This window comes from Nomascus leucogenys, chromosome 22a (genome assembly GCF_006542625.1).
Source record: "Nomascus leucogenys isolate Asia chromosome 22a, Asia_NLE_v1, whole genome shotgun sequence".
In the NCBI taxonomy this organism is placed as follows: Eukaryota; Metazoa; Chordata; class Mammalia; order Primates; family Hylobatidae; genus Nomascus; species Nomascus leucogenys.
In genome coordinates, this window is record NC_044402.1 from 119,286,064 (window position 1) to 119,307,383 (window position 21,320).

General features: G+C 47.4%; 1 protein-coding gene and 1 pseudogene across 5 annotated transcripts in view; both read left to right on the forward strand.

Moving 5' to 3' along the window:
• Positions 1-3,310: 3,310 nt before the first annotated feature.
• PLCD4 (phospholipase C delta 4) overlaps positions 3,311-21,320 on the forward strand; it is a 31,942-nt gene continuing 13,932 nt past the window's right edge. For 3 of the 5 annotated variants that reach the window (XM_030804231.1, XM_030804232.1, XM_030804235.1), the window contains exons 1-6: positions 3,311-4,652; positions 12,820-12,874; positions 13,017-13,175; positions 16,533-16,761; positions 19,396-19,525; positions 20,565-20,796. In XM_030804231.1, coding sequence (XP_030660091.1) covers positions 12,853-12,874; positions 13,017-13,175; positions 16,533-16,761; positions 19,396-19,525; positions 20,565-20,796 — 772 coding nt within the window. In that variant the 5' untranslated portion in view covers positions 3,311-4,652; positions 12,820-12,852. The remainder of the gene's footprint in view (positions 4,653-12,819; positions 12,875-13,016; positions 13,176-16,532; positions 16,762-19,395; positions 19,526-20,564; positions 20,797-21,320) is intronic. The other 2 variants (XM_030804233.1, XM_030804234.1) reach the window with 1 other exon arrangement.
• Positions 17,729-17,815, forward strand: LOC115832728 (annotated as a pseudogene).

Below are 21,320 nucleotides of genomic sequence, written 5' to 3' on the forward strand. Positions count from 1 at the left end.
GAGACAGAATCTCACTCTGTCGCCCAGGCTTGAGTGCAGTAGCATGATCGTGGCTCACTGAAGCCTCTAACTCCTGGGCTCAAGTGATCCTTCCATCTCAGTCTCCCAAGTAGCTGGGACTAAAAGAGAGTGTTTACTTTTTTGTAGAGCCAAGGTCTTGCTATGTTGCCCAGGCTGGAACTTTTTTCTTTTTTTTTTTTCTTTTTCCTGAGACAGAGTTTCACTCTTGTTGCCCAGGCTGGAGTGCAATGGTGCAATCTCAGCTCACCGCAACCTCCGCCTCCCAGGTTCAAGTGATTCTTCTGCCTCAGCCTCCCGAGTAGCTGGGATTAGAGGCATGCACCACCACGCCCGGCTAATTTTTTATATTTATTAGTAGAGATGGGGTTTCTCCATGTTGGTCAGGCTGGTCTCGAACTCCTGATCTCAAGTGATCCACCCGCCTTGGCCTCCCAAAGTGCTGGGATTACAGGCGTGAGCCACCCCGCCCGGCCTTTTCTTTTTTTTTTTTAGTAACACCTTTTTGTAGATGTGACTCTTTTTTTTTCTTTTTTAAGGAGAAGTCTTGCTCTGTCACCCAGGCTGGAGTGCAGTGGCAGTGGCACGAACTTGGCTCACTGCAACCTCTACCTCCTGTGTTCAAGTGATTCTCCTGCCTCAGCCTCCAGAGTAGTTGGCCTTACAGGGATGCACCATGATGCCCGGCTGTTTTTTTTATTTTTAGTAGAGATGGGGTTTCACAATGCTGGCCAGGCTAGTCTCGAACTCCTGGCCTCAAGTGATCTGCCTGCCTTGGCCTCCAAAAGTGTTGGGATTACAGGCATGAGCCACCGTGCCCAGCCTGTAGACATGACTCTTACCAATAGCACATACTTATATTTTGTTTTATGACCTTTTCTGAAAGTTTTCTTGGTGTAAAATACTATTTGTATTTTTTATTCTACTTTCCATCATCTTGTTCTCTGGGTTTTTTAATACCACCTTGTTGCCCACTCCCCACGCCCACTTAAAGAATTGAATAGCAGAACTGGGACTCTGCTTTTAAATTTTGTTAGAATGGCGGAGTGGATATATATATATATATATATATATATATATATATATATGTATGTGTATTCTCTGGTCTTTTGAAGTTATATATCCTGGCTTTTAATTCTACAGGTGGTTTCATTTTTTTTTTTTTTTTTGAGACACAATCTCGCTCTGTCACCCACCCAGGCTGGAGTGCAATGGCACCGTCTCAGCTCACTGCAACCTCTGCCTCCCAGGTTCAAACAATGCTCCTGCCTCAGCCTCCTGAGTCGCTGGGATTACAGGCATGTACCACCATGCTTGGCTAATTTTAGTATTTTTAGTAGAGACCAGGTTTCACCGTGTTGACCAGGCACCAGGCTGGTCTCGAACTCCTCACTTCAAGTGATCCACCTGCCTCGGCCTCCTGAAGTGCTGGGATTACAGGCATGAGCCACCGCGCCCAGTCCTTTTTTTTTTTTTTTGAGACAGAGTCTTGCTCTGTCGCCCAGGCTGGAGTGCAGTGTTGCGATCTTGGCTCGCTGCAACCTCTGCCTCCCGGGTTCAAGCAATTCTCCTGCCTCAGCCTCCTCCTGAGTAGCTGGGATTACTGGCACATGCCACCATGCCTGGCTAATTTTTATATTTTAGTTGAGATCGGGTTTCACCATGTTGGTCAGGCTGGTCTCAAACTCCTGACCTCGTCATCTGCCCACCTCGGCCTCCCAAAGTTCTGGGATTACAGGCGTGAACCACCGTGCCCAGCCCTAATTTTTTTTTTTAAGAGACAGAGTCTTGCTGTGTTGCCCTGGCTGGTCTGAAACTTCTGGACTCAAGCAGTCCTCCCACCTCGGCCTCCCAAAGTGCTGGAATTACAGGTGTGAGCCACTGTGCCTGGCCTTATATTGATGATTTTTAAATGGAATTTACTGTTTTGAGTTGTGTTTTTGATCAGGAAGGAGTTGGGCTTTATGTCAGAAGTTTGAGTAGTTTGGTTGGATAGTCTGGGGAACTGATCTCGGACTTTCCAGCCTGAGTGTCCTGACAAGCGGAGACATTTAATTGGGTGGCATCTGCTCTGGATGTCAGGAAGAAGGTCTAGGCAGGCCTGGGTGGCAGGGCGAGAGTACCATGTTTAGGTCTTCTTTACCAGCTGCTGCTTCGTTTCTGTTTATGGCTTTTAGGCTTTTCCTGGGCATGGTTCCCAGAAAGTCCCTCTGCTGCTACTGCCCTGATCAGGTTTCTGGATCTGTTAATAATAGACAACAGTGGGAGAAGGGCCAGCCAGGATCATGGTGGAAATAGGAATAACCATACCAGATGGACATTTACTGTGCCCGGGAGGCCCTGTCTGTCTGCTCCCTCCCTCTGTTTCATGAGAGTCCTGCAGTGGGCATGCCTTAGCACTCTGGAACCATACTAACCTGTGAAAGTCTCCAAGTTCCTGCCCCAAAAATCAGAACATATGGGCTGAATAATACTGTTGTGTTCATGAGAACATTGAAACAGAATATTTGAGATCTAGACTCTCCCAGAAAATCCACTATGAGTGATAACACCCCTCACAGATCACCCAAGAGGGAAGGAGGTTGGGCAGCATTAAATTGATGCAAATAGTGACTCAGAAAGATGGTATATAATCTGGGGGTGTAGAAGAGGAGTGTGGACTGTGAAGGTGAGGCTTGGAAAAATAAGCTGGCCATGTTGGGGAAGTAGAAATGGGAGAGCAAGACAAGCATGTAAAACAGGGCCTCTATTAAGTCAAATCTGAAATCAGCACAGTTTAAACTACGATGCCCCCCAGTCTTCCTGTTCCCCATGAATGGCCTCCCTCTTAATGCGTCCCCTTCCTTCATACTACTACTCTTCTATCAAAACCTGCTCTCAGTAAAGAATATAGACAACCAAACCTAGGTATAAATTATTTAAAATCTACTTTGACCTTAGGATTGAATTTTTAAAAATATTATTTATAATCGGCTGGGTGCAGTGGCTTACGCCTGTAATCCTAGCACTTTGGGAGGCCGAGGCAGGTGGATTGCCTGAGCTCAGGAGCTCAAGACCAGCCTGGGCAACACGGTGAAACCCCGTCTCTACTAAAATACAAAAAAAAAGTAGCTGGGGGTGGTAGCATGCGCCTGTAATCCCAGCTACTCAGGAGGCTGAGACAGGAGAATTGCTTGAACCCGGGAGGTGGAGGTTGCAGTAAGCCAAGATCACACCATTGCACTCCAGCCTGGGCAACAGCAAGACTCTTATCTCAAAAAAAAAAAAAAAAAAAAAAAAAAAAAAAAAAATATATATATATATATATATATATATATGTATATGTATATTTAAAATCATTAAGCCTTCAAAAATTAACACAGATATATGATATTTTAAATGAGACCTAAAAAAAAACTTTAAAAACACATATAGAAAAGTATATCAGGAGAATATATAGCTTAATAAATTATGAAGTGAAGACCCTTGTTGGCACTTAGAACTAGAAATAGAGTTTAGCTAGCTATGCCAGAAGCCCCCTCTGCATCCCATCTCACCACAATTCCTCCCCCTCCCAACAGTAACCACTATCCTGACTTTTATAGTAATCACTTAGGAGGATTTTATTTTAATGGGACTAAAAAATGTAGCTATAATCACTAATGGTAAAATATTAGGCAGTTGAGGGATGCTTGTGGAAACCATGATAGTCAGCCAGACGTCAGCACACTCAAAATTACACCATTTCACACAGTTCCCCTCTGAGCCTATGCTTCATCTCTGCACACATCTTTATAAACATGCATGTATGTCCTGAAGGTGCTACCTCCATTCTGAGGGCTATGACTTATAACCCAGAGGTACTGAACAAATGCTTGTAGGAGGAATGAATGGATGTTAAAAAAAAAATGAACTGTTTCACACATTCATCTATGCATTCTTTCAATATTTAATGAGTGCCTAAAATATACATAGATTCTAACCTATCTGTCCCTCTACATTCTATCATCATTCCTGTCCTCCCCTTCTCCTCATCTTCCTCTTTTCCCATCTTATTTCTTTCTTTTCCTGTGGGACAGAGCTACAGTGAGTGCCCTGCAGGCAGGATTCAGAGATACAGGAGCAGGCCAGTGGAAACAGACACTATGGAAAGGAGCCAGATTAAATAAGGGCAAAGACAGCCGTATTACATGCAGGAACCAGAAGGAAAACCAGTGATTCACAGAGCACTGCAACTGAGGACACTCCCTTCACTTTGAGAGCTACTGCGGGATTGGGGTCAATGAGGGCTGGCATCAAGATGAAGGGCAGCCAGGCTCCTCCTCCCTGGAGATGTGGTGCCCTTAATCCTTCTCTCCCCACCCCACCCCCACTACTCCCTCACATTGACCAGTGTCCTGGGCCTTTAAGAGTTGGATGGGCTGGACTGGAGAGAGCTCACACCTCTCCCCTTCTTACTGCTTCCCTCCGGCTATAACTCGCCAGTCACAGCAGCCAGCTGCTGTAGAAGAGGGGAGGAAACAAGCCAGTGCAAGGGGAGCAAAAGAGAAAAGGAGCCAGGCTGGGCTGCCTGATCCCACAGCATCGCAGAGCTCGGGAGGCACAGCTCACAGACACAGGAAACACAGGACTGCTATTCTGCTCTCCTGCCCACGGTAAGGGTCTGGAAGCTCTGACTAGCCTCTGCTCTAAGCTCTGTCTTTCCTGAGTCCCTACCTCTGCCCTCTAGATGCTTATCCACCCTGGTTAAATTGTACCCTAGACTCCTTTCCTCATCCCAACAGCTCTACAGGGCTCCCACCTCCTGGTTCTCTCTAGCTTATCCTCCTTGATCCTTACAGCTTTCCTCCTGGCTGTGTCAGTCGCCCGTTATATGAAGTACCTCTTAGCTTATGCAGGGCCAGAAGTGCCAACCCTAGCCACTCCTGAGGTGAGCTCCACCCCCAATAAGGGAAGCAAAAAGTGGAGTAGCTAAGCTTTAGCATAGATTCATTAACAGTTTGTTGAGGGTTGCAAAATAGGGGTTGGACAAGAACCATGGGGAATCAGAGATCCCTGGTAATAGAGAGAGTTTTGAAAGTCCCTTAGTTCTTTGCCTATTCCATGGGCCAGAGCAGTTTCTTAGTGCACCAGAGTGCTATGTTGGTAAGAAAACCTACTTCTAGTTCTGCCTGTGCTATTAACTAGCTACGGGACCTGGAGCCACAACTTCCAGATCTGTGATATGAGAGAGTTTAGGGTTTCCCAGACTTGCCTGTGTACCAAGTGTACTTGTTAAAAATAAATATATTATTGAGCCCCACCCTGGGTAACTCTGATCTGGTAGATTTTTGAGTAGGGCTAAGGATCTCAATTTTAAGACATTCTAGAGGCTATTGATGTAACTGGGAATGTCTGGATTAGATGTGTTATAAAAGAACTGGCCAGGTGCAGTGGCTCACGCCTGTAATCCCAGCACTTTGGGAGGCCAAGGCGGGTGGATCACGAGGTCAGGAGATCGAGACCATCCTCGCTAACATGGTGAAACCCCGTCTCTACTGAAAATACAAAAAATTAGCCAGGCAAGGTGGCGGGCGCCTGTAGTCCCAGCTACTCGGGAGGCTGAGGCAGGAGAATAGTGTGAACCCTGGGGGGCGGAGCCTGCAGTGAGCTGAGATCACTGCACTCCAGCCTGGGCGACAGCGAGACTCTGTCTCAAAAAAAAAAAAAAAGAACCTTCAAGCTCCAACATTCTGTGACCTGTGACCAGAGCCATTTTGTCCTCTATATGAACCAGGTTAGGCATAATCCTTCTCAGAAGCAAGGGAGTAGACAAAATGATTCTCTTCTTTCTTGCCCCTCAGAGAGACTTGAGACACCCTGAATCCCACTATAATCTCCTTGGTGTCATTGGTAATTCTGCCAAAGTCCATCTCTAGGTGACATGAAGTCTCTTAGAAATTGAGGACCAAATGGTGCTCTGCAGCTCTGGGCTACTTCCCATCTCATTTTGTGTCTCTATTTTCGTATCTGTATTAGAGAGTTAATTACTATATCATTGAAGATCTCCATATATGTGTCCATGAGTTAATATTTAAGACCGACCTTTCTTATTCTGAGACATCATCCTCTGTGTTTTTCCCAGTGCCCTCACTCCCAAACCCTTTGTTCCTTCTCTTCTCATTGCACCTGTATCAGCTGTGGGCATCCTTCCCATTCTACCATGAGACACCAGAGGAAACAGCAAGACCTAGAATACCTAGGTTCTAACTCACATTGTCTGGGCAGTTTGTTTGGTCAGTCTCCTAGGATACAGAGAAAAGTGAGGCTGAGCAGAGGGACACGCATGCTACTGAGTTCTGAACCCAAGTGTCCTCCCTTCTGGACCACAGTCTCAAAATTCTCAAAGGAGATGAGAATCAGAGCCACTGCGAATTAGTGGAGTCAAAAGAGGGAACCAACTGGAAGAGGTGATGGGGAGAAGGGATGAGGAGAAGGAAGAGAAGAGGAGAGACTTGACCTAGGTGAGCAAACAGGAAGACAGAGAGAGGATTAAGAGAGAGAGAGAGGTGGGGATGAGGCTGGGCATGATGGCTCACGCCTGTAATCCCAGCACTTTGGGAAGCCCAGGTAGGAGGATTGCTTGAGGCCAGGAGTTTAAAACTAGGGCTACACAGGGAGACCCCATCTCCATACAAAACAAATAATAATTTTAAAAAATTATTTTTATAGTGAACTGGGAAGAAAGGAAAAGGACCAGGTCAGGCATGGGATGGGGAAAGGAAAGAAAATGAGATGAAAGAGGCTGGGCATGGTGGCTCACCCCTGTAACCCCAGCACTTAGGGAGGCTGAGGCGGGTGGATCATCTGAGGTCAGGAGTTCGAGACCAGCCTGGCCAACATAGTGAAACCCCATCTCTACTAAAATAAAAAAAATTAGCCAGGCGTGGTGGCACACGCCTGTAATCCCAGCTACTTGGGAGGCTGAGGCAGGAGAATCACTGGAACCCATGAGGTGGAGGTTGCAGTGAGCCAATATCATGCCACTGCACTCCAGCCTGGGCGACAGAGTGATATTCCATCTCAAAAAAAAATAAATAAATAGAAATAAATAAAGAAAATGAGACCAAAGAAAAGCAAGACTATTCAGAGTACAGAGGAAACAGAAAGTGATAGAGAGGAGAGACAAAATATCTATGTCCCTTATTGATTCCTAGCCTTGCTTCAACCTGTTTTCTAGAGAAGGCCCTTTCTAAGAGCAGTGTCATTGTGAGATCCTTGAGCTGGTTGTATGGAGACCTGAGTTCTTTTTTTTTTACCTCCCGCCCAAGACGGAGTTTCGCTTTTGTTGCCCAGGCTGGAGTGCAATGGTGCCATCTCGGCTCACTGCAGCCTCCGCCTCCCGGGTTCAAGCAATTCTCCTGCCTCAGCCTCCCAAGTAGCGGGGATTATAGGTGTGCACCACTACTCCCCGGTAATTTTTGTATTTTTAGTAGAGACAGGGTTTCACCATGTTGGTCAGGCTGGTCTCGAACTCCTGACCTTACATGATCTGCCCACCTCAGCCCCCCAAAGTGCTGGGATTACAGATGTGAGCTACCGTGCCCGGCCAGGGACCGTGGCTCTAATTCCAGTTCTGTCACTCATTAAATGACTCTGGCACTAATTCTTTTTACGTCACCTAACCTTTCTACTCCTCGGGCTCCTTTTCTGTAAAATGAAGTCCAGCTCTGACCTTCTATGGCTCCCTGATTTGAAACTGGCCCTCTTATGACCACATGTCAGTTATGTGAATACAGTTTTAAAATAGTGATTCATGAATGGGAGAAGGATTGGAAGAACAAGGCCAAGCTTTGGGTTTAGAAGAATTGGACAAAGGAGGGAAAAAATAATTTTCTAAGGCAGGTTTGAGAGGAGGGAGTCTCCAAAGTAAGGGTGTTCAGGCACTTGGGCTCTGTTCTCAGGCTTCCTTTGTTTCAGGGCATCATTGTGAGGCTCCTGGACACAGGCATAAGGGAAGGTAATGCAATCTTCTTGCAGTCCTGAAGTTCACCGCATCCTAGCGTCCCTATGTCCCAGAGGTGAGAGCTAAAATCAGATAGGAGATAAGCCAGGATGTTGGCAAAAGAGATTAGACTTCAGCCCCAGGCCAATTCACTGTCCTAGAGTCTGAGGACCTAAGAAATTTTTGTTGTTGTTGTTGTTTTTGAGACAGAGTCTCACTCCGTCGCCCAGGCTGGAGTGTAGTGGTGCAATCTCGGCTCACTGCAACCTCTGCCTCCTGGGTTCAAGTGATTCTCCTGCCTCAGCCTCATGAGTAGCTGGGATTACAGGTGTGCACCACCACAGCCAGTTACTTTTTGTATTTTTAGTAGAGACGGGGTTTCACTATGTTGGCGAGGCTGGTCTCAAACTCCTGACCTCAAGTGATCCACCTGCCTCAGCCTCTCAAAGTGCTGGGATTACAGGCGTGAGCCACCACACCCTGCTAGACCTAAGAAATTTAAGAGAGGTCTGTTACTTTCTTTTCTTTTCTTTTCTTTTTTTTTTTGAGACGGAGTCTAGCTCTGTCACCAGGCTAGAGTGCAGTGGCGCGATCTTGGCTCATTGCAACCTCTCCCTCCTGGGTTCAAGTGATTCTCCTGCCTCAGCCTCCCTAGTAGCCACCATGCCCAGCTAATTTTTGTATTTTTAGTAGAGACAGGGTTTCACCATGTTGTCCAGGATGGTCTCGATTTCTTGACCTTGTGATCCACCCGCCTCGGCCTCCCAAAGTGCTGGGATTACAGGCATGAGCCACTGCCTCCGGCCAGGTCTGTTACTTTCTACTTCAGTCTTCACATAGCTTCTGTAAGCCTCAGATTCCAAACTGCGTCCCCACTCAGAAAAGCAGAGATGATTTTCTGGCTCTCAGGAAACACTTTGGGTCCCTTCGTCCAACAGAGGTTTCTTCTGGTCTCCTTCAGGCACACACATTCAGCCTAAGCCAGCAAAATCTTTTCTTCCTGAAATTGTTTCCTGACAGACTTCTTCTCAACCTTCCCCTCTCACTCTGGATACCTATACATTACTACCCATTTAGAGAGGTTTCTCTAGGCGGGGCACAGTGGCTCAAGCCTGTAACAGCACTTGGAGAGGCCAAGGTGGGCGGATCACCTGAGATCAGGAGTTGGAGACCAGCCTGGCCAACACGGCAAAACTCTGTCTCTACTCAAAATACAAAAATTAGCCAGGCGTGGTGGCTCACACCTGTAATCCCAGCTACTCAGGAGGCTGAGGCAGGAGAATTGCTTGAACCTTGGAGGCAGAGGTTGCAGTGAGCTGAGATGGTGCCATCGCACTCCAGCCTGGCGACAGAGCAAGACTCCGTCTCAAAAACAAAAAAAAAGAAAGTCTTCTCAAGGTCTTGTATTCAGGGAAGCTGTATTTTCAGTGACCCCCCACATTCTCCCTGAAGGCTAGGTCACTACTAGGTGACTTTATTTTTTATTTTTTATTTTTTTTGAGACAGAGTCTCGCTCTGTCGCCCAGGCTGGAGTGCAGTGGCGCAATCTCGGCTCACTGCAAGCTCCGCCTCCCAGGTTCACGCCGTTCTCCTGCCTCAGCCTCTCCGAGTAGCTGGGACTACAGGCGCCCGCCACCACGCCCGGCTAATTTTTTTGTATTTTTAGTAGAGACGGGATTTCATGGTGGTCTCGATCTCCTGACCTCGTGATCCTCTTCGGCCTCCCAAAGTGCTGGGATTACAAGCGTGAGCCACCGCGCCTGGCCTACTAGGTGACTTTATAGGGTCTTACCACAAAAGAGACGTAGGGCACTAATAGGCTGTGTGACCTTAGGCAAGTCACATCACATTTCTGGACTTCTGCTTTTTCATCTGTAAAATATAGGGAGTTGAACTAACTGCATGATGTTTTAATGGAACACTAACTGAATGATTGCTCTACAAATTTTTAAAGTTCTTTTAAGATGTGCACTACTGTCAAAATTTTAAACTTTTAAATTAAGGAACATGGCTGGGTGAGGTGGCTCATACCTGTAATCCCAGCACTTTGGGAGGTCGAGGCGGGCGGATCACCTGAGGTCAGGTGTTTGAGACCAGCCTAGCCAACATAGTGAAACCCCATCTCTATTAAAAATACAAAAAATTAGCTGGGCGTGGTGATGGGTGCCTGTAATCCCAGCTACTTGGGAGGCTGAGGCAGGACAGTCGCTTGAACCCGGGAGGTAGAGGTTGTAGTGAGCCGAGATTGTGCCATTGCACTCCAGCCTGGGTAATAAGAGCAAAACTCCGTCTCAAAAAAAAAAAAAAAAAAAAAAAGCACATAACATTTTTCAGGTAGAGATACCCTTTAAAAAAAAGAAACACACAACATATTTCTATTCAAATGTAGGTTATTTGCTTACAGAAAAGCATAGAGCTTTATGTTTTATGAGATTTGTCAGTTTCAGCATGACCTGGTCAAGAATTTTGTTTTTTTATTTTTGCTTTTTGAGACAGTCTTGCTCTGTCACCCAGGCTGGAGCTCAGTGGTGTAATCTCAGCTTACTGCAGCCTCAACCTCCTGGGCTCAAGTGAGCCTCCCACCTCAGCCTCCCAAGTAGCTGGGACCACAGGTGTACACCACCACACTCAGCTAATTTAAAAAAATTCTTTGTAGAGATGGAGGTCTCACTATGTTGCTCACATTGGTCTCGAACTCCTGGGCCCAAGCAATCCTCCCTCTTCAACCTCTCAAAGTGCTGGGATTACAGCTTGAGCCACTGTGCCCAGCCAAGAATTGAGTATTTCTATAGGGGCATAGCTAGAATCAGTGTGGCCACATATAAAATTTTCTAGTCCTTTTCAAGGGAAGTTTGTTGTCAGCTACTAGGACAACTTAACTAGGTCCTATATTTCACAGCATATATCTTTTCTTCTTCTTCTTCTTTTTTTTTTTTTTTTTTTTTTTTGAGACGGAGTCTTGCTCTCGCTCTGTTGCCCAGGCTGGAGTGCAGTGGCGCTATCTCGGCTCACTGCAAGCTCTGCCTCCTGGATTCATGCCATTCTCCTGCCTCAGCCTCCCGAGTAGCTGGGACTACAGGTGCCCACCACCACACCTGGCTAATTTTTTGTATATATATATATATATATATATATATATATATTTTTTTTTTTTTTTTTTTTTTAGACGGTGTCTCGCACTGTCGCCCAGGCTGGAGTGCAATGGCATAATCTCGGCTCACTGCAACCTCTGCCTCCCAGGTTCACACGATTCTCCTGCCTCAGCCTCCTGAGTAGCTGGAATTACAGGCGCACACCACCACACCCGGCTAATTTTTTGTATTTTTAGTAGAGACAGGGTTTCACTATGTTGGCCAGGCTGGTCTTGAACTTCTGAACTCGTGATCCACCCGCCTTGGCCTCCCAAAGTGCTGGGATTACAGGCTTGAGCCACCGCGCCCAGCCTTTTGTATTTTTTTAGTAGAGACGGGGTTTCACTGTTTTAGCCAGGATGGTCTCAATCTCCTGACCTTGTGATCCACCTGCCTCGGCCTCCCAAAGTGCTGAGATTATAGGCGTGAGCCACCACACCCAGCCTTTTTCCTCTTTTTATTGAGACAGAGTCTCACTGTGTCACCCAGGCTGGAGTGCATGGCATGATCTTGGCTCACTGCCAACCTCTGCCACCCAGGTTCAAGCGATTCTCCTGCCTCAGCCTCCCAAGTAGCTGGGATTACAGGTGCCTGCCACCATGCCCAGCTAATTTTTTTGTATTTCTAGTAGAGACGGGGTTTTGCCATGTTGGCCAGGCAGGTCTCAAGCTCCTGACCTGGTGATCCACCAGCCTCGGCCTCCCAAATTGCTGGGATTACAGGTGTGAGCCACCGCACCCGGCCAACAGCATATATCTTAAAAGAGGTACCCTTTTTTGGTAGGTAGAGAAAATTTGAAAATGTAGTTCTGAGACTTGTGTAACTTATTTGGTCCATTAAAACTGTGAGAATAACTGTAAAGGAAAAGTATAAAATATGCTTTACCATGTGAAGGTAGAAGAAGACAACTAAGTATTGTCGAAGAGAAAAAAGAAAGTCTGGCCGGGTGCAGTGGCTCACGCCTGTAATCACAGCTCTTTGGGAGGCCGAGGTGGGTGGATCACGAGGTCAGTAGATCGAGACCATCCTGGCTAACACAGTGAAAACCCGTCTCTACTAAAAATACAAAAAATTAGCCTGGTGTGGTGGCACATGCCTGTAGTCCCAGCTACTCGGGAGGCTGAGGCAGGAGAATCGCTTGAACTGGGAGTTGCAGTTGCAGCTGAGATCACACCACTGCACTCCAGCCTGGGTGACAGAGCGACACTCCGTATCAAAAAAAAAAAAAAAGAAAGAAAAAGAAAGTCTGCGCTAGCCCCTTAGGAGCTGGACAGTCTGTGTGGGAGCATAGATAGAGAGGACTCCCAGAATAGGGAAGCTGAAAGGATTCCACCTAGAAATGAGAAGGCTAGGGTGTGAAGAGATTCTAGTTTCTGAAAGGGAAATCCAGCAAGATGTTAGTTCCTAATAATGAGAGGGTGGGGAGTGAGCAAAATGTGGCACTAGTAGACTGTGGGTTATTGGGTAGGAAGGGGGTGCTTGGCGGAATCTTTGGTTTAGCCTTCTCTGAAGATAGCCGTGGGAAATAGCGGAGGCTCTGGGATCAGACATATCTTGGTTTAAATTCTGATCCTTACGTGATTTGAGGCAGGTTTCTAAACCTATCTAAAGTGTCAGAGTCACTAAACTCAAAATTAGAAGCAAAAATAAGCTACAGACTAACTTCAAGATTCACCTAGAGCCCTTTGCTCTTCATTGCTCCTTTAGGTGATCTGGTGCCAGCTGGTGGAACAGTGGGTGATGGCGTCCCTGCTGCAAGACCGTGAGTGCCGGGGCCCCTGCAGGGGAAGAGGCCTTAGTGTGCAGCTCAGGGAAGGGAAGGAGGCTGGACCCTTGTTCCAGAGCTCTCCCTGGGCCTGCTACCCTCTCTGCTGGCTACCTAACCCCTGCTTTTCCTGACCTAGAGCTGACCACTGATCAGGACTTGCTGCTGATGCAGGAAGGCATGCCGATGCGCAAGGTGAGATCCAAAAGCTGGAAGAAGCTAAGATACTTCAGACTTCAGAATGACGGCATGACAGTCTGGCATGCACGGCAGGCCAGGGGCAGTGCCAAGCCCAGCTGTGAGTGATCTGGATAGCGGGGGGTGGATACATGGGTGGATAGAGGCCTGAGGAGCCTGGCAGGGGAGGGACCAAAGTCCTACGATAGTGTGTGTTTGTGCTGTCCTAATTGTGGCTATATCTGAGCCTGTAAAAGGAGATCATAACAGTACTTGCCTCATAAGGCTGTTATGAGGATTAAATTAGTTATTGTATATAAAAGGCTTAGAAGAGTCCTGGAACATAGTAAGATGTAATAAATCATTGGTTGCATCTTGTTGTTATTATAATAAGACCATGATCTTAGGCATCAGCCTGCCTGAATTAAAGCCCTGGCTCTGCCACTTTCTACACTTTCTAACTGAGCATCTGTGGAAAATCAAGTAGTTAAGCTATGGCTGGGCATGGTGGCTCAATGCCTGTAATCCCAGCAATTTGGGAGGTTGAGGCAGGAGAATTGCTTGAGACCAGAAGTTCAAGACCAGCCTGGACAACATAGGGAGATTCTGTCTCTATAAAAAACAAAAATAAAAAATTAGCTGGGTGTGGTGCTGTACGCCTGTGGTCTCAGCTATTTGGGAGGCTAAGATGGGAGGATCACTTGAGCCCAGGAGGTTGAGACTGCAGTGAGCTTTGATCACACCACTGCACTCTGCCTGGGTGAGTGAGACCCTGTCTCTAAAAAAATACATATATACATACATATATACATACATACATACCTACATCAAGCTTCAGTTTCCTCATCATAAAATAGGGATTAAACAGTACCTGCTTAGTAGGTTACAAGGACTCAATGAGTTAACATGTAAAATACTTAGCATGGGATGTAAAACCAGAATGCATTTAATAAATGTTAGCCATTATGATAAATATATATATATATATTTTTTGAGACGGAGTCTCGCTCTGTTGCCCAGGCTGGAGTGCAGTGGCGTGATCTCAGCTCACTGCAAGCTCTGCCTCCTGGGTTCACTCCATTCTCTTGCCTCAGCCTTCTGAGTAGCTGGGACTATAGGCACCCGCCACCACGCCCGGCTAATTTTTTCACATTTTTAGTAGAGGCAGGGTTTCACCGTGTTAGCCAAGATGGTCTCGATCTCCTGACCCCGTGATCCACCTGCCTCGGCCTCCCAAAGTGCTGGGATTACAGGCGTGAGCCACTGCACCCGGCCTATGATAAATTTTTTTTTTTTTTTTTTTTGAGACGGAGTCTTGCTCTGTCGCCCAGGCTGGAGTGCAATGGCGCGATCTCAGCTCACTGCAAGCTCCGCCTCCTGAGTTCACGCCATTCTCCTGCCTCAGCCTCTCCAAGTAGCTGGGACTACAGGCGCCCGCCACCAATCCTGGCTAATTTTTTTGTATTTTTAGTAGAGACGGGGTTTCACCGTAGTCTCGATCTCCTGACCTCGTGATCCGCCCGCCTCGGCCTCCCAAAGTGCTGGGATTACAAGCGTGAGCCACCGCGCCCGGCCGGATGAATATTTTTAAATACAAAAAATGCGGCTGGGTGTGGTGGATCATGCCTGTAATCCCAGCACTTTGGGAGGCTGAGATGGGCAGATCACTTGAGGTCAGGAGTTTGAGACCAGCCTGGCCAACATGGTGAAACCCCACGTCTACTAAAAATACAAAAATTAGCCGGGCTTAGTGGCACGCACCTGTAGTCCCAGCTGCTCAGAAGGCTGAGGCAGGAGAATCACTTGAACCCAGAAGGCAGAGGTTACAGTGAGCCGAGATTGTGCCATTGCACTCCAGCCTGGGTGACAAGAGCAAAACTCGGTCTCAAAAAACAAAATAAAACAAAAAAAAAATCATAACAGTGTGCACTTACTGGCCAAACTCTTTATGATAACAAGGCATAATTTGATCACAGGACACATCTAGAGAGTCTATTTTAGAGACAAATTGCTCACAATCCGTACTGCCCCCAGCTGAGGTAAGAGGGTGAAATAATTTCTCTGGTTCCCTCGTAGACATCTGGAAAGAGGAAGCCCTCAAACCTGGAATGGGGGCCAGGTGCGGTGGCTCACGCCTGTAATCCCAGCACTTTGGGAGGCCTAGGCGGGTGGATCACGAGGTCAGGAGATCGAGACCATCTGGCTAACACAGTGAAGCCCCATCTCTACTAAAAAAATACAGAAAATTAGTCGGGTGTGGTGATGGGCACCTGTAGTCCCAGCTACTCAGGTGGCTGAGGCAGGAGAATGGCGTGAACCCGGGAGGCGGAGCTTGCAGTGAGCCGAGATAGCGCCACTGCACTCCAGCCTGGGCGACAGAGCAAGACTCCATCTCAAAAAACAAACAAACGAAAAAACCTGGAATTAGAGAACTGGACTTGGGGATATAATGCTTTAGTATAACTGCTTCTGCCTTTTTTTTTTTTTTTTGAGACGAGAGTCTTGCTCTGTCCCCCAGGCTGGAGTTCAGTGGCACGATCTCGGCTCACTGCAACCTCCGCCTCCCGGGTTCACGCCATTCTCCTGCCTCAGGCTCCCAAATAGCTGGGACTACAGGCGCCCGCCAACACGCCCGGCTAATTTTTTGTATTTTTGGTAGAGACGGGGTTTCACCATGTAAGCCAGGATGGTCTCGATCTCCTGACCTCGTGATCTGCCTGCCTCGGCCTCCCAAAGTGCTGGGATTACAGGCTTGAGCCACCGCGCCCGGCGCGCTTCTGCCTTTCTTTTTTTTTTTGAGACGGAGTCTTGCTCTGTCGCCCAGGCTGGAGTGCAGTGGCGCAGTCTCGGCTCACTGCAAGCTCCACCTCCCGGATTCACGCCATTCTCCTGCCTCAGCCTCTCTGAGTAGCTGGGACTACAGGTGCCCGCCACCACGCCCGGCTAATTTTTTGTATTTTTAGTAGAGACGGGGTTTCACTGTGGTCTCGATCTCCTGACCTCGTGATCCACCTGCCTCGGCCTCCCAAAGTACTGGGATTACAAGCATGAGCCACCGCGCCCGGCGCGCTTCTGCCTTTCAAATGTATTTCCATTTGTCATCCCCACCAGTCCTCCAGTGATCACCATTGGGGCTGCCTATGGAAGGGGACTATCCATTATATCAGATGAGGACACTGAGGAGTTAAGTCATTTTGGTTTGTGTCATACTGCCAGCTTGTGGCTGGAAGCCATGTCTTGCCACTTCCAGCACAGGCCCTTTGCCATGCTGCCTTTGAAAACATCAGTGATTCATGTGGGCTCCTGAATCCCTGGGGTCTGCATCTCTCTGTACTAATGCTTTTTGGGATTCAGCCTGCAGAGGCTGGGGTTCTTTTCTATGGTGTCATGGAGAAGGGAGTGCTGGCCTTTCACTCTTAGCCCCTGCTGTTTGTTGGACTCCCTTCCTTAATGCCTCCACCTGCTTCTTCTCTGGCAGTCTCAATCTCTGATGTGGAGACAATACGTAATGGCCATGATTCCGAGTTGCTGCGTAGCCTGGCAGAGGAGCTCCCCCTGGAGCAGGGCTTCACCGTTGTCTTCCATGGCCGCCGCTCTAACCTGGACCTGGTGGCCAACAGTGTTGAGGAGGCCCAGATATGGATGCGAGGGCTCCAGCTGTTGGTGGATCTTGTCACCAGCATGGACCATCAGGAGCGCCTGGACCAGTATCAGCAGGATGGAGTCAGGGTGGGGGTGAGGGATCACTCTATCCCTGAAGGAGCCAGATGCAACAGGTTTAGGAAAGGTGAGAAGGAGTGCAGGGCTAGGGAGGCCCAAGGGTCCAGATGGTATGGGCAGGGACAGCTCAGGCCAATGTGAGACTGAGAATACTGAGGGAGGAATGGATGCCAGGGATGACATAGCCAGACATGAATCAGGACCCCCAGGATTGGAGGAAGAGTCAGTGAGAGGCAGAGGAGCAAACAAGATGCTGCTCCTAAGAGCTGCACAGAAGATCCCAGTGGCATTAACCAGCATATAGGTGGGAAGCAACCTCTTAGAAGGCTCAGTGATAAAGACTCACTCCAAGTTTCCTGGATTGTTTACCATTTCATTCATTTATTCATTCATTCACGATCTATTAAGCAGAATGTATCAGGCACTATGCCAGACTATAGGGGTACACACACATATATATATATTTTTGATATGGAGTCTTGCTCTGTCACCCAGGCTGGAGTGCAGTGGCACAATCTCAGCTCACTGCAACCTCTGCCTCCCAGGTTCCAGCGATTCTCCTACCTCAGCCTCCTGAGTAGCTGGGACTACAGGCTCATGCCACCATGCCAGCTAATTTTTGTATTTTTTTTGTAGAGATGGGGTTTCACCATCTTGGCTAGGCTGGTCTCAAACTCTGGACCTCGTGATCCACCCACCTCAGCCTCCCAAAGTGCTGGGATTACAGGCATGAGCCACCACGCCCGGCCAGGGGTACAAAGATTAATGAGACTCACATATTGCTTCAGTTAGTGAAGAGGATGGAACGGTGTAAATAATTTTTTGTTTGGCCTGTAATCCCAGCACTTTCAGAGGCCGAGGCAGGGAGATCACTTGAGGCAGGCAGATCACTATGTTGCCTAAAGGCAACATAGGGAAGACTGCGTCTCTACAAAAAATTAAGAAGTTAACTGGAAGACTACACTTTCAGGGATAATTTCTATAGTTCATTACTAGAGAAGTTTCTCTGAATGTGTAGAGCACCATAAAATAAATTTTATTTTTTATTTGAGACAGGGTCTCACTCTGTCACCCAAGCTGGAGTGCAGTGGCACGATCTTGGCTCACTGCAGCCATGACAGCCTGGGCTTAAGCAATCCTCCCACCTCAGCTTCCCGAGCAGCTGGGATTACAGGCATGTGCCACCGCACCTGGCTAATTTTTTTTGTTTTGTAGAGACGGGATTTTGCCACATTGCTCAGGCTAGTCTCTAACTCCTGGGCTCAAGTGATCCGTCCGCCTCGGCCTCCCAAAGTGCTAGGATTGCAGGTGTGAGCCACTGCACCTGGCTCATAAAATAAACTTTAAAAAATTAAATTAGCCTGGTGTGGCCGGGTACAGTAGCTCACACCTGTAATTAATCCCAGCACTTTGAGAAGCTGAGGCTGGTGGATCACCTGAGGCCAGGAGTTTGACACCAGCCTGGCCAACATGGTGAAACCCCACCTCTACAAAAAATACAAAAAAAACAAAAAAATTAGCTGGGCATGGCGACACGTGTCTGCAATCCCAGCTACTCGGGAGGCTGAGGCACGAGAATCACTTGAACCGGAAAAGGTTGCAGGGAGCTGAGATGGTGCCACTGCACTCTAGCCTGGTCGACAGAGTGAGACTCTGTCTCCAAAAAAATTTTTTCTCTTTAATTATAAAAGAATTTTTATTTATTTATAATACATAAATAAATAAATAAAGTAGCCAAGTGTGGTGGTGCACACCTGTAGTCCCAGCTACTTGAGAGGTTGAGGTGGGAGGATCACTTTGGTCTGGGAGGTTGAGGCTGTAGTGAGCCATGATTGCACCACTTCACTTCAGCCTGGGCAACAGAGCAAGACTCTGTCTAAAACAAACATACAAACGAACAAATAAAAAACAGCTGGGTGTGGTGGTGGGCGCCTGTAATCTCAGCTACTCAGGAGGCTGAGGCAGGAGAATCTCTTGGACCCAGGAGATGGCAGTTGCAGTGAGCCAAGATTTCCCTAGTGCACTCCAGCCTGGGTGACGGAGCAAGACTCTGTCTTAAAAAAAAAAAAAAATGCTAAAGGAATATGGACTTGTTTTGAGACATAATCTCACTGCATCACCCAGGCTGGAATGTACGTGGTGCAATCTCGGCTCCATGCAACCTCCGCCTCCTTGATTCAAGCGATTCTCATGTCTCAGCCTCCCTAGTAGCTGAAACGACAGGTGTGTGCCACCACACCCAGATAATTTTTTTGTATTTTTAGTAGGGATGGGATTTCACCATGTTGGCCAGGCTGGTCTCGAAACTCCTGACCTCATGTGATCCACCCACCTTGGCCTTCCAAAGTGTTGGGTTTATAGGCGTGAGCCATCGCGTCTGTCCAGAATATAGATTTCTTTCTGCAGGCAACAGGGAGGTCCCTGCAGGTGCCTGGGCCATACAGTGACAAGATAGATTGGTGCTCTAGAGAGATTATTCTAGAAGCTGTGTGGAGAATGGATTGGCACCGGGGAGAGAGAGTGGCAGGAAAGAGAGGGGAGAGATGTCAGTGGACGAAGGTGCACACACAACTGCACACACAAACAGATACATTAGTGCTTTTGCCTTGACTCATACCTGGATGGCTGAGTGACTGGTTTCAACGTGGAGACAAAAATCAGGATGGTAAGATGAGTTTCCAAGAAGTTCAGCGGTTATTGCACCTAATGAATGTGGAAATGGACCAAGAATATGCCTTCAGTCTTTTTCAGGTGAGTCTGTGGGTAAGGATTTCCAGCAGCCAACCAGGCCAGAAGTCCTCTGACCCCAGTCCACAACATTCAATTGTTAAATCTCTGCTATGTGCCCTAAGTGCTAGGCTCGATGCCCTAGGCTCAATGGGAAGTATAGGGGGTGATTCTTGCCTTTCAGTCTTGTTGAAAAGTCATAATTCAGCCAGGCGCGGTGGCTCATGCCTGTAATCCCAGCACTCTGGGAGGCCGAGGCAGGCGGATCACAAAGTCAGGAGATCAAGTCCATCCTGGTTAACACAGTGAAACCCCCGTCTCTACTAAAAATACAAAAAAATTAGCCGGACGTGGTTGCGGGCGCCTGTAGTCCCAGCTACTAGGGAGGCTGAGGCAGGAGAATGGTGTGAACCCGGGAGGCAGAGCTTGCAGTGAGCCGAGATCATGCCACTGCACTCCAGCCTGGGCGACAGAGTGAGACTCCATCTCAAAAAAAGAAAAAGAAAAAGAAAAGTCATAATTCTATGAAAGGTAAATAACAATGGTAAATATGTTATTATGTTGGACCTCAAGGACCTCTCTGTCCATGGCCAGAATTTCACAGGTGCCTAGAACAATGGAAAACCCCAGCTGGAATGTGAGTAAATAGGAGGAGGGATCTTCTGACCTTTTAGGGGCCTTTGGGAGATTTAATTCTTCCTAGTTGAAAATTTTCTCTAGTAGCAAATGGTATGGCTAAAATTTTGCTTCTTACTTACTGAAGTGATTTATCCTATGAACACTAAATGTTAGGAGTTCTGTGGGAGTTTTATGGAAGCATGTTTGGATCTGTCTGTCTGTAAAATTGCTTTTACAGTGCAAGTCAAGGTCATAACATTTCCCATTCTCCATGATGTGCTTATTTCACATTGCATGCCTATATCAAAACATCTAATTTACCATATAAATATATACACCTACTATGTACCCAGAAAAATTAAAAAAAAATTTTTTTAATTAAAAGAAAAAGATAACATTTCCCGTTAAAAGGTTCATTCACTCTCCCCTAAACCCTCTCTTGCAGGCAGCAGACACGTCCCAGTCTGGAACCCTGGAAGGAGAAGAATTCGTACAGTTCTATAAGGCATTAACTAAACGTGCTGAGGTGCAGGAACTATTTGAAAGTTTTTCAGCTGATGGGCAGAAGCTGACTCTGCTGGAATTTTTGGATTTCCTCCGAGAGGAGCAGAAGGAGAGAGACTGCACCTCAGAGCTTGCTCTGGAACTCATTGACCGCTATGAACCTTCAGACAGTGGTAAGAGAAATCAGGTGGAGAGGCACCAGACATAGGGGTTGGAGAGAGGGACATGATTACAAGGTCCAGAGACAAGCAGTCATCTGCCTGAGAGAAGGTTGAGTCTATCCCTATCCTGACCCCTGCCCAATCATCTCATTTAACCACTCCTCCCAAAGGAGGGCAGGCATTCCCTGTTCAGACAAGACAGGGGTTTCCTCTGAGGTGCTAGACCTCTCAGGAGGAAGAAGATTCCATGGCTCCTCATTCCTCCATTATGCTCATGTTTCCTTTACTTTCAGGAAGTTCTTTCTGATACCAGCTTTGCCCTCACTGGAAACAGAAAACCCTTGATCCTCTTTCTTTGGCCTCTTCTGTAGTGCAAATGATTCCTTTTCCTCTGGTTCTTCTTTCATGGTTCCTGTTTGCTATTTCTTTAAATGCTGGCACGCTGCCCTTTCCTGAGTTGTCTTCAATTCAAGTGGCTCTCTGGAGTCTGTAAGCCCCTGAGCCAGAAAGCCAGTTAGCCCCTGGCTGGGGGAATA